This window comes from Beta vulgaris, chromosome 7, assembly GCF_026745355.1.
Source record: "Beta vulgaris subsp. vulgaris cultivar EL10 chromosome 7, EL10.2, whole genome shotgun sequence".
Taxonomy (NCBI): Eukaryota; Viridiplantae; Streptophyta; class Magnoliopsida; order Caryophyllales; family Amaranthaceae; genus Beta; species Beta vulgaris.
The window spans coordinates 6,240,756-6,256,003 of NC_079208.1; the positions used below are offsets into that span (position 1 = coordinate 6,240,756).

Genomic DNA, 15,248 nt, shown 5'->3' on the forward strand with positions numbered 1-15,248 from the left:
GGTTTTTCCTCCCCCAATTTGGTGGGTTTGGATAGGTTGTAAGGTGTTTGGTTTTTGGCATTGAATATATCTGACTTGCTTACCAAAAAAAAAAAAAAAAAAAGAATGGATGAAATGTAATACGAGGCCAAGTGATTTGCGTCGGATGGGCCGAGGGGTCTGATGCAAATCAGCCTTTTGCAACGCATCTTAAAGATGTGCGACGCATATTGGGCCTCAAATTTTGTCACCCTAATACAATGATTTGCGTCGTATGGCCAAGGGGTCCGACGCACATTGAACTTTTGCAACGCACCTAAGGCATGTGAGGCGCATATAGCTCGTATCTGGTGCTTATGGACCTATGTTGTGCGTCGCACTCTCCTTTGCGTGCGACGCAAATTACGTTTTTGCGTCGTTTGGGCTTCCGTGCGACGCGCACTTAGGGCTACACAAATGGTCCTTTTCATACTAGTGCTTGGTGCCTGTTTAAGCCCATAAAGACTCTTTTTCAACTTGCAAACAAGTTTTTCTTTTCCCTTTTCTTCAAACCCTTCAGGTTGCTCCATGTAGATTTCTTCATGCAAGTCACCATATAAGAAAGTAGTTTTCACATCAAGCTGCTCCAACTCAAGATCAAGACTTGCAGTTAACCCCGAAACAGTTCTGATAGAAGTCATCTTGAAAACAGGATAGAAGATTTCATCAAAACCAATGCCCTTTTTCTATTTGCACCCTTTGACCACCAATCTAGCCTTTCAATCCAGTATCTTCTCACCATCTTTCTTATTCTGGAAAACTCGTATGTTTTTCAAGACTTTCTTGCCCTCTGGAAGCTTTACTAACCAATAAGTCTGATTCTTCAATAAAGAATCTATCTCTTCTTTCATAGCCTCGAGCCAAAGATCCTTGTCTTTACTAGACAACACTTCTTGGAAACTCTCGGGCTCCACCTCACCGAGGACTAGGACATACTCTGAGCTGGGATATTTTGAAGAAGTTTTGCAATCTCTGGTTGACCTTGTAACTTGTACATCATCCACTGGTGGGGTAGGTTGATCCCCTTGCTCATGAACTTCTTCTTCATGTGGAGCATCATGTGAAGTGTCAACAATATCCAGAGTATCATGAACTTCTGGATCATCATCAACATGATCATCAAAATCTGGTACATCACCAACATCATCTGGATGTACCTCCTCAACACCATCAAGTGTTGTTTTAACATTGTCAATAGCAAACTGATCAACAAAAGTAGAAGTAGGAACAAAAGAAACATCATTAGTATCGACAACAAAATCTGAAGTAGTAGAATACCTAGCACTCAGAAGCTCTGCACCCATCTCGTGCTCAAAGAATACTACATCTCTGCTTCTTACAACCTTCTTCTTTTCTGGATCATAAATTCTGAAGCCATACTCTTCATCACCATAGCCAACAAACACACTTAGAGTAGTCTTGGAATCGAGCTTTGACCTCTGTTCTCTTGGCACATGCATATATGCCTTGCATCCAAGGACTCTAAGATGTGAATATTTAGGATCACATCCCTTCCATGCTCTCTCGGGAATATCAAGACCCAAAGGAATAGATGGAGATCGGTTGATCAAGTAAACTGCAGTTTGAACTGCCTCTGCCCAAAATGTCTTAAGAAGATCTAACATCTTCAACATGCATCTCACCTTTTCAATACTACTGGTTCTGTTCACCCTCTCGGCAACACCATTATGTTGTGGGGTGCGGGAACTGTCTTCACATGTCGAACACCATACTATAAGCAATAAAGTTTAAACTCATCTGAAGTATACTCACCACCATTGTCAGATCGAAGACACTTTAACTTCCTTTCGGTTTCCCTTTCTACCATGGCATAAAATTTCTTGAATGTTTCAAACACTTGGCTCTTTTTTTTCAACATGTAGACCCAAGTTTGCCTGGTAGCATCATCAATGAAGGTGATGAAGTATATGTTGCCACCATTAGATTCCGCTTCAATAAAATCACCAACATCAGAATGGACAAGCTCAAGCTTAGCTTGTTTCCTACTAGAATTCCTTGAAAAAGAAGCTCTATGTTGCTTGCCTGCCAATTCAACAATGATCACAAGGATCGATCAAGTGAAATTGTAGTACGACAGGAGTAAGAGTTTTACCTGCTGGAAATTTTAACCCCTTGTCACTCATGTGTCCCAATCTTTGATGCCACAAATTAGGAGAATTCTTCTCTTCCACTGCATTAAGCTCACCAGAACATACACCCAAATATATCTTATACAAAGAGCAACACAACTTGCCTCGTGCAACTGTCATAGAACCCTTGGAAAACTTTCATTTACCATCTCCAAAGGTGTGTCTGAAAGCTTTTTGATCAAGAACATTAGCAGACAACAAGTTAAAGCGTAGATCAGGTACATGAAGCATATTCTTCAATGTAATCATGCACCCAAAACTTTTCTTCACACGAATATCACCTGACCCAACAATGCTTGCTGAACTCTGATTACCCATCTTTACACTACCAAAATCACCAGCTTGGTAGTTCATGAAGTACTTCCTTCTAGGAACACAATAATTTAAAGCTCCTTATCTACTAACCACCCAACGTTTGAGCTATCAACATGATGACACTTAATAGTTGCACAAATCAAATTAAAGTGACCTCATCATCACTCTTAGAAGCAATTGTTGCAGTATTTTTGTCATCATCTCCCTCTTTTTGTGAATCGTTCTTTTTTCTTTATTGTCTTTTCAAGTGAAAACAATACTTCTTGGTATGACCAGACTTCTTGTAGTAGTTGCATGTAGTCACATTTCTCCCATCACTGGATTTTGGACCTATTTCTTAAGTTATCACGACCTTTTAGACCCTTACTCTTGCTTTTTCCTCTAGTCTTTAACAACAAGAGCTTGTGAATTGTCAACTCCCATCTCCTTTCTTCTGATTTCTTCATTAAACATGCTTTCTTTGATCACATCCAAATATAGCACACCATCCGGAGCAGAGTTACTAATAGTCACAACCAATGTCTCCCAACTATCTGGTAAAGAACTCAATAAGAACAAAGCTTGCAACTCATCATCAAGACAAATCTATATAGTAGTCAACTTGTTAATAATATCCTGGAAATCATTAAGATGCTCTAAAACAGACTTTCCACCTTTCAGTTTCAAATTAACAAGTCTTTTAATCAATGAAGCTTTATTATGAGCGGTCTTCCTTTCATAAAGACCTTCCAATTTCTTCCACAAATCACAAGGGACGAACTCTTGGACACATGTTTGAAAATACTAATGTCAACCCTTTCTCTAATAGTCTCTAAACTCTTCCTTTTTAACTTTACCCAATCTTTATCTTTCATTTTATCTATTTTAGATGATTTAGAGACACTACCATCAGAGTTGGTGACAGTTTCAATTATGTCATGCGAATCCTTGCAATATAACAAGTCCTCCATCATAGGTATCCAAATTGAATAATTGTTTGACGTCAATTTGGTCATCAAATTACTACTACTCGACTCCATAATGTGACTAAATTAAAATTCGACTCTTATACCAAGTTGTAAGGATCGGAATATTTCACTACGACACTCACAATGTCACACAATCAAGACAACCAACTACCCAAACCAATCAACCCAAATGTTAGGAAGCATAGTGTTGTAGTTTGAGTAATGCGGAACAAGTCAATGAAATAATAAGGATGAGAAAAACAATAGAGAAGATAAACAAAAAGAACACAAGGATTTATGTGGTTCAGTCAAAATAAATAACCTACGTCCACAAGTGAGGAAATCGAGAGCTTCTTCCTATGATGGAGAAAAACATAGAGAATCATTACAATGAGTCCTAAGAATACTAGAGGCTAAAAGTTGTGTATATAATGAACACCAAGAGGGTCCTTTTATATAACATAAGGAAACCCTGATAAACCCTAGAATATACCCGCACAAAATTCGGAAAAAATCATGCATCTCGCGTCAAAATCCCCGTTGCCCGATCAGGCGGTCATCAAATTCAAAATGGTTGATGTCTTGGTCCCGATCGGGTTGAATTCCAGTTCGACAGTGCTTTGTAAAACAACCATAACTTTTTCATTTCTCAGAGGAATAGGGTATATGACCTGTTGTTGGAAAGCTCTTTGAACAAGCTATCATCTCCATTTTTAATCACATCAAAACCATATATAGATTGAGAGATATGTGCATTCAAAGTCAGCCTTATGCCATATTCACAAGATTTCAAGTCACAAATAACCACAACAACTTATCACCAACTAAAAACAACAATAATGCAGTAGCTAATCAACAATAATAGAAGAGAATCAAAAAAGCTGTATTGAATTTAAAAGATGAGAGAGAAAGCTAGAAAGAGAAAGAGAAAGAGAGAAAAGGAAAACCCCCCAAAGTCCCCTCGAGAAACCCTAGAATTTTCGCCCAAATTGATTCAGTTTCCATATCTTTATGGTAATCTCTGTTATTCCTATAGAAATCCCAAATCAATAGCCTTCTGCTGTTTTCCCCTAAGATTAATTATCTTTTCGTGTTGGATTATCTCTATCTTTGCCTTGTTTATGGCGATAATAGGGGTGATTATTAGCTATCATAATTGGCTTTCACCCTACTCTGATAGGGATAGTTCTCCTTTAAAGCTACTGTTAGTAGCGTTTGATGATGGTTTACAGCCTGGGTGCCACTATTTGGTGTCCTTTAAGCTTGAGCTAGGGTTTTCTCCGAGAAGAGGGGTTTTCTATTGGCTCTTGAGGGTTTGTGCATTTAATGTGAGTCAGAGAGTTTGTGTGCTGAGGGAAAGTTTCTTTTCGTTTGTTGTGTGGTCATTCAATTCTGGAGGGATTTTGTTTTTTCCTCTTACAATTTTTTGGCGTGCATTTCTTCATTTACTCAGACGAAATTTGCAGAATGATACTTTAGCATTAATGGCGATGGTAAGTTATAATTTGTCAAAGGTTTTCAAGATTGGCATTTCTGTTGTTTGTGTGCGATTTAGACCCTATAAAAAGGTTTGCTGGGTAAGTATTTTTCCCACACTTCTCATCTTCTCCTTTCCTGAGTTTGTAACTTTTAGTATCTCTCTTTTTTCTCTCTATTTGCTTATTAACTGTTCCTTTCTTTTAAGTTGTCTAATGAATTTTAAGGAAGCTGTTATTGGCTCAGATGCTGCCCTGTGAAGGAGGTCTTTCCTCCTGAGCCTGGGTTAGCCCCTGTGATGGGTGTGTGTAGTGGTGGGATGCAAGTTCCCACCTCTGATGGGTTTGGTGATCAGGATCCTCCCTCTGATGCTTCTTTCCCTGAAGCGGTCATTGTGGATGAGCTTTCTCAGGTGCAGCGAGATATTCAGGAGCTTTCCAAGTCATGCTTGATTGGTAAGATGTTAGGTGAGCCCCTTGATGTGCGTACCATAATTCTTAGAACTAAGGCAGAATGGAAATTTGTGAAAGGGGACATTGAGTTTCTTGATATGGGTAATCACTGGATTTTATTAAAATTTGCTAATCCTAATGATTTTTATCTTGTGTGGTCGGAGAGACCTTGGCATGTCCAAGGGGACTTGTTTGTTTTGCAAGCTTGGAGACCTAACTTTGACCCTTTTCTTGAGGAAATTAAATGGGTGGATCTTTGGGTTCGCATACCTCGCTTTCCTACTGAGTTGCTGAATTTTGAATCTCTTGCTAATTTGTTTGCTGCTAATAATGTGGGGGTGCTTATTAAGCTGGATTCTAATTCTCTCTTAAGAAATAAAATTCGTTTTGCCCGTGCTTGTATTCGGGTTGATATTTCTGCCCCTCTTCTTGAGTATGCTGAGTTGGTTCGTGCTGGTGGTCGTGTGTGTGGTTATGTCATTTGGTATGAGGATTTCAGTTCTGGTTGTTCCTTTTGTGGTTGTGAGGACCATACTATTGATACATGTCCTTTATTGCATGCTCCTAAGAAGGAGGTAACTGTCTTTCTTTTAAAAAGCCCTAAACAAAAGCACTTGGCTGAGCTTCTCTCGCTGGCTACTAGGCATGAACAGCTTGCTACCAGGGCTGTGGAAGCCAATGTGGTACAAGCGAAGCCTAAGTCAGTTTTTAGAAATTCTGGGAATAAGAATGCTTTTCCTAAATCTACTGTGCATTTATCTAAGTCTGCGTCTGTTGTGGGTAAACGCAAAGATCATGGTATTGTCATTCGTGAGCCTTCCCAGTTTATCCCTAAGCCAGCTACTGTCCCTCAGTATGGGCAAGGTAAAGGTAAGGCAATAATGTGTGTTGTTCCCCCTGGTTGTGAATGCGTGAGTGACTCTGATGATGATTCTGCTAGCAATGCTGCCCCCCTCCAGTTGCCCTCGTCTACTTGCTTTCAGGCTGCTATGCTTGATTTCTCTCACTGTGAGAATGGTGAGGGAGCAAGGTCTTCTTTTGCTCCACCCCTGGCTGGTGAGGTTGAGCTCTCTCTTGTCCCTCTTCAGGTAATCTATCCGGATAACTACTGTCAAGGTAATTCTTTTGGCCCCTTGGAACATTTGTCTGATCAGAATTTTGGTGGGATATCTGTGTATGGTTCTGGTGTTGAGAATGATACTTTGATTCTTGCTGATGATGAAAGAACTGTAAGTGATGTTCAGCCAATGCTTGAAACCTCGTTTCAATCTATCGATTCAGAGAGCTCCATTGTTAAGCACATTCATGCCATGGGTGTTGAGCAGGAGATTTCTAAGGCTCCCTCTTCTCTATCTAGTGCTGCCAAGCGAAGAAAGGGTAACAATGAGGACGATTCAGCTTCTTCAGATCTGAAGAGGTCAAGCCGTAAGTTTTTTATGGATAGAATTGATCTAGGGAATGGTTTTTAGTTACTTTTTGAAGATGCTATTTGATGGAAGTTTCTTTTAGGTTGATGGGAAGGTTGTGTACTTGGAGACGTAGGAATAATTATGCATTAGAAGCTTCTTTATTATTTTGTATTGTTAATAGGAAAGTTTTTGTAATGCTATGGGAAGCTAGGTTGTTCCTTCCTTTTCGCTGTGTGTGGCGCAGGAGGATTAGCTTCTCATATGCTTGCTCTCCCCCCTTCCCCAGTTTCTCTTTTAGCATCTTTTGGTTATTAACAATGAATTTTCATCCTTTTGTTGTGCTTATGTCTGATGTTGTCCAGTTGTATTGGATTTGGCTTGAAATTTCAAATGTTGTTTTTGGACATGAGGCTAAGACTCTTCGGGTGCTGGGTATAAGTAGCAGATTTATTTTCTGGCTGGTTTCGTTTATTTTTCAAAGTATGTTTTGCTGTAGTCAGTTTCCGGTAGTTATTATTGTCAAGCTCTGGGTTGTAATAATTATTTTTTATAGATTATGATTGTGGGTTTTTGGAACATTAAAGGTGCTTTGAAGAAGAATGCATGTTCGGATATCAAGGACTTTTGTGTTAGTAACCGGATTAGTATTTATATGGTTTGTGAAGTTAAGTCTAAGGCTCCTCCTTCTCAGTTAACTGCCAATCAATGTGGTTTTTCTTTTTTTGACTATGTTCCTACATTAGGCCTAGCTGGTGGTCTCTGGCTGTTTTGGAAAGAGAATATTCAATCTCCATTTAATCTTGTTGTTCTAACCAAAGGCGCCCGATTTATAGCTTGTTCAGTGACTATGCTTAATGAGAACTTAAGTTTTGTTATTATTTTTGTTTATGCCCCACCGCAGAATGGCCATAAGATCGAGTTCTGGGAGGAAATTATCCAATTTGCCAATTCCTTAGATTCCCCTTTTGTTGTTTTAGGTGATTTTAATGATATTGGTTGTGAACAAGATAAGTTAGGGGGGGCTCCCTTCTCTACAAGTCGGGCCTCTAATATAAATTTTTTGTTAGCATCGCTTCCCTGCATTGATCTCCCATTTCATGGCTCGCGTTTTACTTGGCGGAAAAAACGAGCTGGTCCTAATAATATTTTAGAACGATTAGATCGGGGTATTGCGAGCCCGTTATGGCTTAGTTGGTTCCCGCAAGCTAAGCTTGTTCACCATCCTTTTACTTCATCAGATCATTGCCAAATCTCATTGGATCTCTCTAATCATAAGGTCTTCAAAGCACCCCCATTTCGTTTTGAAAAAATGTGGTGTCAGCGAAAGGATTTTGATACGCTAGTTAAAAAAACCTGGTGTACGCATTTTCACGGATCTCATATGTTTATTTTATCAAAGAAATGCAAATTATTGAAAGAAAAGGCTAAGTCATGGAATAAATTTCAATTTGGTAATGTTTTTAGACAACTTCGAAGGGTTGATGACCAACTTAAACAAATCCAATCTCAACTTCTTGATTTGCCATTGAGTCCTGTTTTATCAAGTCACCAGGACCGTCTTTTACAGAAAAGAGATAAATTGCTTTCTTTTAGTCATGACTATTGGAAACAAAAGAGCAAGGTAAACTATCTTCATTTGGGGGATGCTAATACTAGTTATTACCATACCCATGCGTCGATTCGAAGAAGTAGAAACCAAATAAAAAGTTTTAAAACGGCTTTAGATCGTGTTATTTCTGCTCCAGCACAGATTTCCAAAGCAATTTCTCATGAATTTGAGCAACGTTTTGTCTCTAACCCTGATTGCGGCTTTGATGAGGAGGTGGACTTCCAGCTTCTTTAATTATTTCTGACAATGATAATTTGGAGCTTGTAGCTGAAGTCTCAGCCGAGGAGATTAAGTCAGCAGTTTTTGATCTTGCTCCGGATAAATCGCCTGGACCTGATGGCTATCCTCCCTTCTTCTTTCAAATATACTGGACGTTAGTTGGTAACTCTGTTATTCGAGCTGTGCGTGCTTTCTTCCACTCGGGCCACATTTTGAAGGAAATTAACCATACCTTTCTTGCTCTAATCCCAAAAATTGAAAATCCTTCTTCTGCGAATCATTTTAGACTGATTAGTCTTTGCTCCACTATCTATAAAGTCATTTCCAAAGTATTGACTAATCGCCTTAAAGCGGTGTTGGGTAAGATTATCCACCCTCTTCAGGGGGCCTTTGTTCCAGAACGTTTCATTCAGGATAATATTCTAATAACTCATGAAGTTTTCCACTCCTTTCAAAGAAAATCAGGTGTTTCGGGGTGGATTGCAATCAAGCTCGATATGGAAAAAGCGTATGATCGGCTTGAGTGGAGGTATATATTAACCTCTTTAAAGAAATTAGGATTCTGCTCAAAGTGGGTGGGATGGATTGAAAGTTGTATTTCTACCCCGTCGTTTTCAGTGCTTGTCAATGGCCTTCCGGGGGAGGAGCCATCTAGAGGCATTCGTCAAGGTGACCCCTTGTCTCCTTATCTTTTTATTTTATGTGCTGAGCTGCTTGCCAGACAACTTTCTGCAGCTAATCTTCATCGGGATAAATTAATTGGTGTTTCAGTTGGAAAATCGGGTGTCCGTATCCCTTTTCTCACTTTTGCAGATGACACTATGATTTTTGCAAAAGCCTCGGACGCTAGTTGTATAGTGATAAAACAGAGTCTTGATAAATACTGCGCAATGTCTGGTCAGTTGGTGAATTTCCATAAATCTGCGTTTCAATGTTCTCCTAATGTTCCACTGTTAGCAAAAGGTAACTTTGCGACGTTACTGGGAATGACAGAGGTTAGCACTTTGGGGGAGTATTTGGGTTGCCCTATTATTGATTCCCGTGTAACCAAGGAGACTTTTGGAGCGATTAGCTCTAAGGTGGTGAATCAGCTCCCGAAATGGAAAGCTAACTCACTTTCACAAGCTGGTAGAACAGTGCTGATTCAGGCTAATCTGGCAACTAAAGCCAATTATCAAATGCAAAGTTTTTATCTTCCGCATCCTGTGCTATCGGGTTTAGACAAAACTTACCGTGATTTTTTCTGGAATAAAGACACCATGAATAAGACAGCTAACTTGATTGGGTGGGACAGGATATGTCTTCCCAAAGATTATGGTGGTTTGGGCATTCGTAAAGCGAGTGTTAACAATGTAACTCTTCTGATGAAACTCCTTTGGCAGCTTCTCAAAGCTCATGACAATCTGTGGGTTAGCTTGGTAAAAAGAAAATATTTTAAGTCTCAAGATGTGCTAACTCACAGGGTGTCTCCTATTGCTTCGTGGCAATGGAGGAGACTTATGTCTCTGCGGCCTATGTTCAGGAAAGGGCTTCGCTGGCAACTTGGGAATGGTAGAAGTATTAGTTTTTGGTATGATAATTGGGTGTTTCAGTACCCAATTAGCCAAATTGTTAGCCCCCTCCTGGGAGTGAGGCTTTATCAGTCTGTGATGTGCTGTCTGTGACGGGGGGGTGGGATAGAGCTAGACTTGAAGTTTTGGTTCCAGCTCATGTTGGGGAGAAGATTTGTTCCATTTTTCTTCCTTCTTCCCCTCAAGAGGACACCTTGTTTTGGGGGTTGACTGCTGATCGCCAGTATTCAGTCAAAACGGGTGCCTTGCTTGCTCAGGGAGTTCTTAATCCTAATTTTGAGAAGGTTGAGTTCTGCTGGATCTGGAAGCTTAATGTAGCTCCTAAGATAAAATTATTTCTTTGGAAAGCGTGCCATGATGGTTTGCCCTCAAAGGATAGACTTGAGAAGTGTAAATTTTTTGTCCCTCACAATGTGTTCTTTGCTGTCATGATTCGAATCAGTTGCTCATTTGTGTTTTGCTTGCCCGTTTACTCTTCAGGTGATTGAGTGTTTGCAAGTGTCTGAGGGTTGGCCGGGAATTCCGGATTTTATATATTCGATTTCTTCTTCCTTCAGGTATTGGATTGAGGAGTGTCATTTAGTTCTTGATAAGGCGTCAGTTGAGAAATTGGCCTGTGTTTGGTGGTTTATTTGGTTTTGTCGAAACAAAGTTATTTTTAATGAGGAGGGTTTTTCGCCTAGGAAGGCTAGTTATTTGATTAGCCATTTCTTTGAGCAATGAGTTGGTGATCCCGTTAAGCCAGTGGATGATTCTGGGGGGTGCAAGGTGAGACCTCCTATAAAGCGTAAGGGTGTGAGGTCGGGTCCCCGAGTAAGTTGGAACCCCCCTCCTGAGGGCTTCTGCAAGTTAAATTTCGATGGTTCTAAGTTGGGTAATGGGGATGCTGCCCTGGGTTTTGTAATTCGAAATAGGGAGGGGGAGGTGTTGCTGGCTGGAGCTAAGTCTCTAGGGCAGTATGTTTCCATTGTTCAAGCAGAAGCTTGGGCTCTGCATGAGGGCATCAAAGGAGCCCTTTCGCTGAATATCTCTAAGTTGGTGGTGGAAGGTGATAATTTGGTAGTTATTAACTCTATGAGGCATATTTGGCGTGTTCCCTGGGAAATCTCTAACATTTTGGTTGATGTAGGGTTGGATGCTGCTCTATTTTCGGAGTGTCGCTTCTGTCACTGCTTCCGTGAGGCAAACCGGGCGGCAGATTTCATGGCTAAAAAGGCGCATTCTTACTCCTCGCTGTTATATTGGTTTCCCCCTTACTGTCTGGATTTTTCCCTTATCATCCGTAAGGATGTTTTAGGTTGGCCCCCTGATTAATGGGGGGTTTGCCTAAGTTTTTTCTCCTTATCAAAAAAAAAAAAAAAAAAATTAGAAGAGAATCAAAAGCAAACAACACACATGAATTATACGTGAAAAACCACTTCAATGTGAAAATAAAAACCACGAACCTTTTGAGGAGTCCATACTTAATCTTCTTTTATTAATAACTGAGGGTAAAAGTAAAACCCAAATCAGTCTACACAAGGTTTATAAACACCCACCAACAAACTCCAAACAATAAGAGATGAAAATTGAGAACAAAAGGTGTAGAAATCACCCAAAAATAGTACTCCCTCTGTTTCATTTTAATCTGCACACTTTAACATTTTACACTATTCACAAATTTAATTTTGACCATCATTTGTGATTTATACGCGGATGAAAATATAGTCATGTGGGATCTTGTTAGATTCATCATAACATGTATTTTTATTAATATGTAATTTTTATAATTTTTACAAATACAAAACTAAAGATATATGTCCTCAAAGTTTTGCATTGACATGCGTGAAAAGTGTAAGTATGTAGACTAAAATGAAACGGAGGGAGTAGGTCTTTCTACTTTCCAAAATGAAGCCCTATGTGTTAGGAACAAGTTGTCAAAATTTTAGCACGATTCAACGGTGAAATTTCCGGCAACGGGCAATATTCTGAAGATTGTCCCTTAAGAAACGAAAATTGTTTCTCCTCCTCTCAAACCCTCACTTTGTGCGTATTTTTCTTCAATTGTTGCTTATCCTTGTCTTTTTTTTCGCAAGAATCAAGCCACCAAAAGCTTACCAAGTAAGCCAAAAATAAGCCCAAAAGTTAGACTCATAACAAGCAAAATGCCTCACAAATGGGCCATTCTTTAGGAGCAAAACAATAAAACATTTTGCCAATACTTGGGCTGGACCCACAACAATTATCAGTAAAAATAAGGTTTGACACACTTACAAATTAAGGTCTTCTAAGTTCATATAAGATCTAATAAGTTCCGACAACATTCAAAATAGTTAAGATACATTAAAGTTCATATATAAAAAAATAAGTTGAAAAGACGAACCCTTCATTTGCTATATAACTTTTCATGCAAGTAAATTGAACAATGAAAAACTGATATACAATTATACTTTTATTAGAAGTGTTTTTTCATCAATTCAAGAATCATCTTTCATTACAAATAATTTTCATCCTATTAAATTAATCGTATATTTTCAACACATAAATCATAACAAACCCGATGTCATAAGAAAAATTGTTTAAATTATAACAAACAAACAAACATAACGTTAGGAAGCTAAAGAAGCTTAAGAAAGTAGGAAACAAAATCCTAAAGAAGCTAGGGAAATTTCGTATTCCCAATATTAGCACATCTAGTTCCAAGACTTAAACGAGACGCAAGAGATTTTTCTCCCTTGAGATTTCGGTCGTCGTTTGTTCAACTTAGGAATAGGATATAATACATTATTGATGCATGGTTGCCGACAGCTTTGTTAATGATTTCACTTTCTTGCCTAAAGCTTAACATTAATTGGTCATTATAGTCAAGTACTTATCCCATCTCACAAGCGTGCATGTATGGCCTTAATAAAGTTGTAATATCGTTGAATAATCACACAACTCTATCTAAAGAGAGAAAAAGAAGGTCTTCAACCAACCTTTTATCTACTCCAAGTTAAGCATATATAAATAGACCTTATAATCTTATATCCTTATAAACTTCACATATTCTTCCTTTCTTTCTATCTTCTTGTAAGACCTTATCGTGTACTATGGCTTTAGAGGTCGATGCCACCACCAGCTGCACAAACGACACTCTTGATGAGGATCGCAATGAGATAGAAAAAAATAACGGAATACTATTATGGACGAAACTCGAAAGTTTGTCCATATCTAAAAAGAAGTTGCTTGTCCTTGATCTAAATGGCTTGCTTATTCAGCGTGCTCATAAATGCAACAAGTCTGAAATTCCTCTAAACCGTCGTCCTGATGGTGTTTATGGCCAACGCTTAGGTGTGTTATTTTATTGCCTTACATAAAATTAGTTCGTTGATTAGTTAAATTGTTTCGTTGACTTTTCTTTTTGGAGGTAGTTAGGTATGAATTCATAAAATTCTTGCTTGTTTTTTCTTGGACAGTTTATAGGAGGCCTTTCCTTGAGGAGTTCCTGAAGTTTTGTCTTGAGAGATTTGAAGTAGGAATATGGTCTTCTGCTAAAGAGTAAGCATTTATGCATCATTTTTATAGATATACATGTATAGTTGTATACCCTTTAGAAAATATTACTAGAAAGAGTGGATATTGTATAATATATGTATATGTAACTTACAAGAATAATTTGTAGGAGTAACGTCGATGGTATCCTTGAATGTGCTTTTAAGGGATTGAGAAGCAGTTTCTTGTTTGTTTGGGTAAGTTTTATGATTATTTCCCTCCTTATCTCGAACACAAACTCGAGGAAGCCGGATTCTCTCCATTTATGGTAGGAGAGGATGTTAGTTGAGGCTGAGTAGGGTTTGATCTTCGATGAACTTTTTTAGCATATTAGATATCATAGATATTTAGCATCAAATATATAAAATAATTTTAAATCTAGACTTACTGGAGAGAATCCTGATCCCTCAAATCATGGGCAGAGCAATTTTACTTTACTCAATCTGCTAAAACTCTAAGCAGTAATTTACTGTAATTTGAGATGTTATAGGACCAAAATAAGTGTTCAGATTCAGGGTTCAAGTCATTAGAGAAGAAATGCAAGCCTATTTTCTTCAAAGAGCTCAAGAAACTTTGGCAGATTTCGGCTCCAAAGAGAGGAGAGCATCTGTTCTCTGAATCAAACACTTTGCTGATTGATGATGAGCCTTACAAAGGCCTCCTTAATCCGGTAAAAAAATTTTGTTCAACTTCAAATTATTCCGATAATTCAATGATTAAGCTAATTAAGATTATCATACATAGATTATAATAAAGCCAATTTTGTTTTCTTTACATGTTACAGCCAAACACCGGCATATTCCCTAGGAAGTATGATGCAAGAAATCTGAATGATGATGCTTTAGGTAAGAATATATTAAGCTTTTTAGGTGTAATTTTTTTCTAAAAAATTACCTAATAAAATTAGTTTGGTGATTAATTTGTTTCAATTGTTAACAATAGATCCAAAGAGGGAATTGTGTTCTTATCTGAAAGGCTTAGCAGATGCTGAGGATGTTCCTTCATATGTCAAAGCACATCCTTTTGGACAGCCTGCTATAGACTCCCAACACCCTAACTGGGACTTCTACTCCTTATTAATCCGCCGTGCAGGGGCTTCTCTGGTATAATTTGCAGATGAGTAGTTTTGGTACCAGGGTGAGGAAAGGATAAAAGAAGAAACTTTTCTTATGGGGATATATCTGATGATTGTAGTTTATCCATTTTTTGCTGTGTTTTGATCCTCATTTTACAAAGGATTACGTATGTGCCATAATGAACCGTTCTGTCAGTAGTATCGCTGCTGTCTTTTTTTCCAGCTTTTGTTGTTGCCAGAACTAAGTGGTTTGATGGCTATGTTTTCATCTTTAGATTGGTTGTTTCAATTAAGAGTTCATAAACTCGGGTTCTAGCTATTTGCTCTTTGTTCGCATAACATAAGTAACAAGACCAATTATAATTTGTTCCGATCAGCTTTTTCATTTTAGCTGAAAAGCTGGCTTTTCATGAATCTATAGATTTACCAAGCAAAGCTTTTACAAAAACCAAATGTTGACAAATAAATGCTGGCAAAATAGCCATCTTACCGGA

The 15,248-nt window shown here is 38.5% G+C and overlaps 1 protein-coding gene across 1 annotated transcript; it reads left to right on the top strand.

The window, feature by feature from the left end:
* Positions 1 to 13,090: 13,090 nt before the first annotated feature.
* Positions 13,091 to 15,028, top strand: LOC104898504 (uncharacterized). Its single transcript, XM_010685593.4, has 6 exons — positions 13,091 to 13,478; positions 13,604 to 13,685; positions 13,810 to 13,876; positions 14,170 to 14,349; positions 14,464 to 14,524; positions 14,622 to 15,028. The coding sequence occupies exons 1-6, from the start codon at positions 13,238 to 13,240 to the stop codon at positions 14,786 to 14,788; spliced, it is 798 nt and encodes a 265-aa protein (XP_010683895.2). The 5' UTR covers positions 13,091 to 13,237; the 3' UTR covers positions 14,789 to 15,028.
* Positions 15,029 to 15,248: the final 220 nt, after the last annotated feature.

What these genes read in the sequence shown, in the direction of transcription:
- LOC104898504 (XM_010685593.4), top strand. Translation starts at nt 13,238, where the DNA reads ATGGCTTTAGAGGTCGATGCCACCACCAGCTGCACAAACGACACTCTT. An exon ending in TGTTTATGGCCAACGCTTAG is followed by an intron (nt 13,479 to 13,603) that starts GTGTGTTATTTT and finishes TTTCTTGGACAG; the next exon opens with TTTATAGGAGGCCTTTCCTT. An exon ending in TCTGAATGATGATGCTTTAG is followed by an intron (nt 14,525 to 14,621) that starts GTAAGAATATAT and finishes TGTTAACAATAG; the next exon opens with ATCCAAAGAGGGAATTGTGT.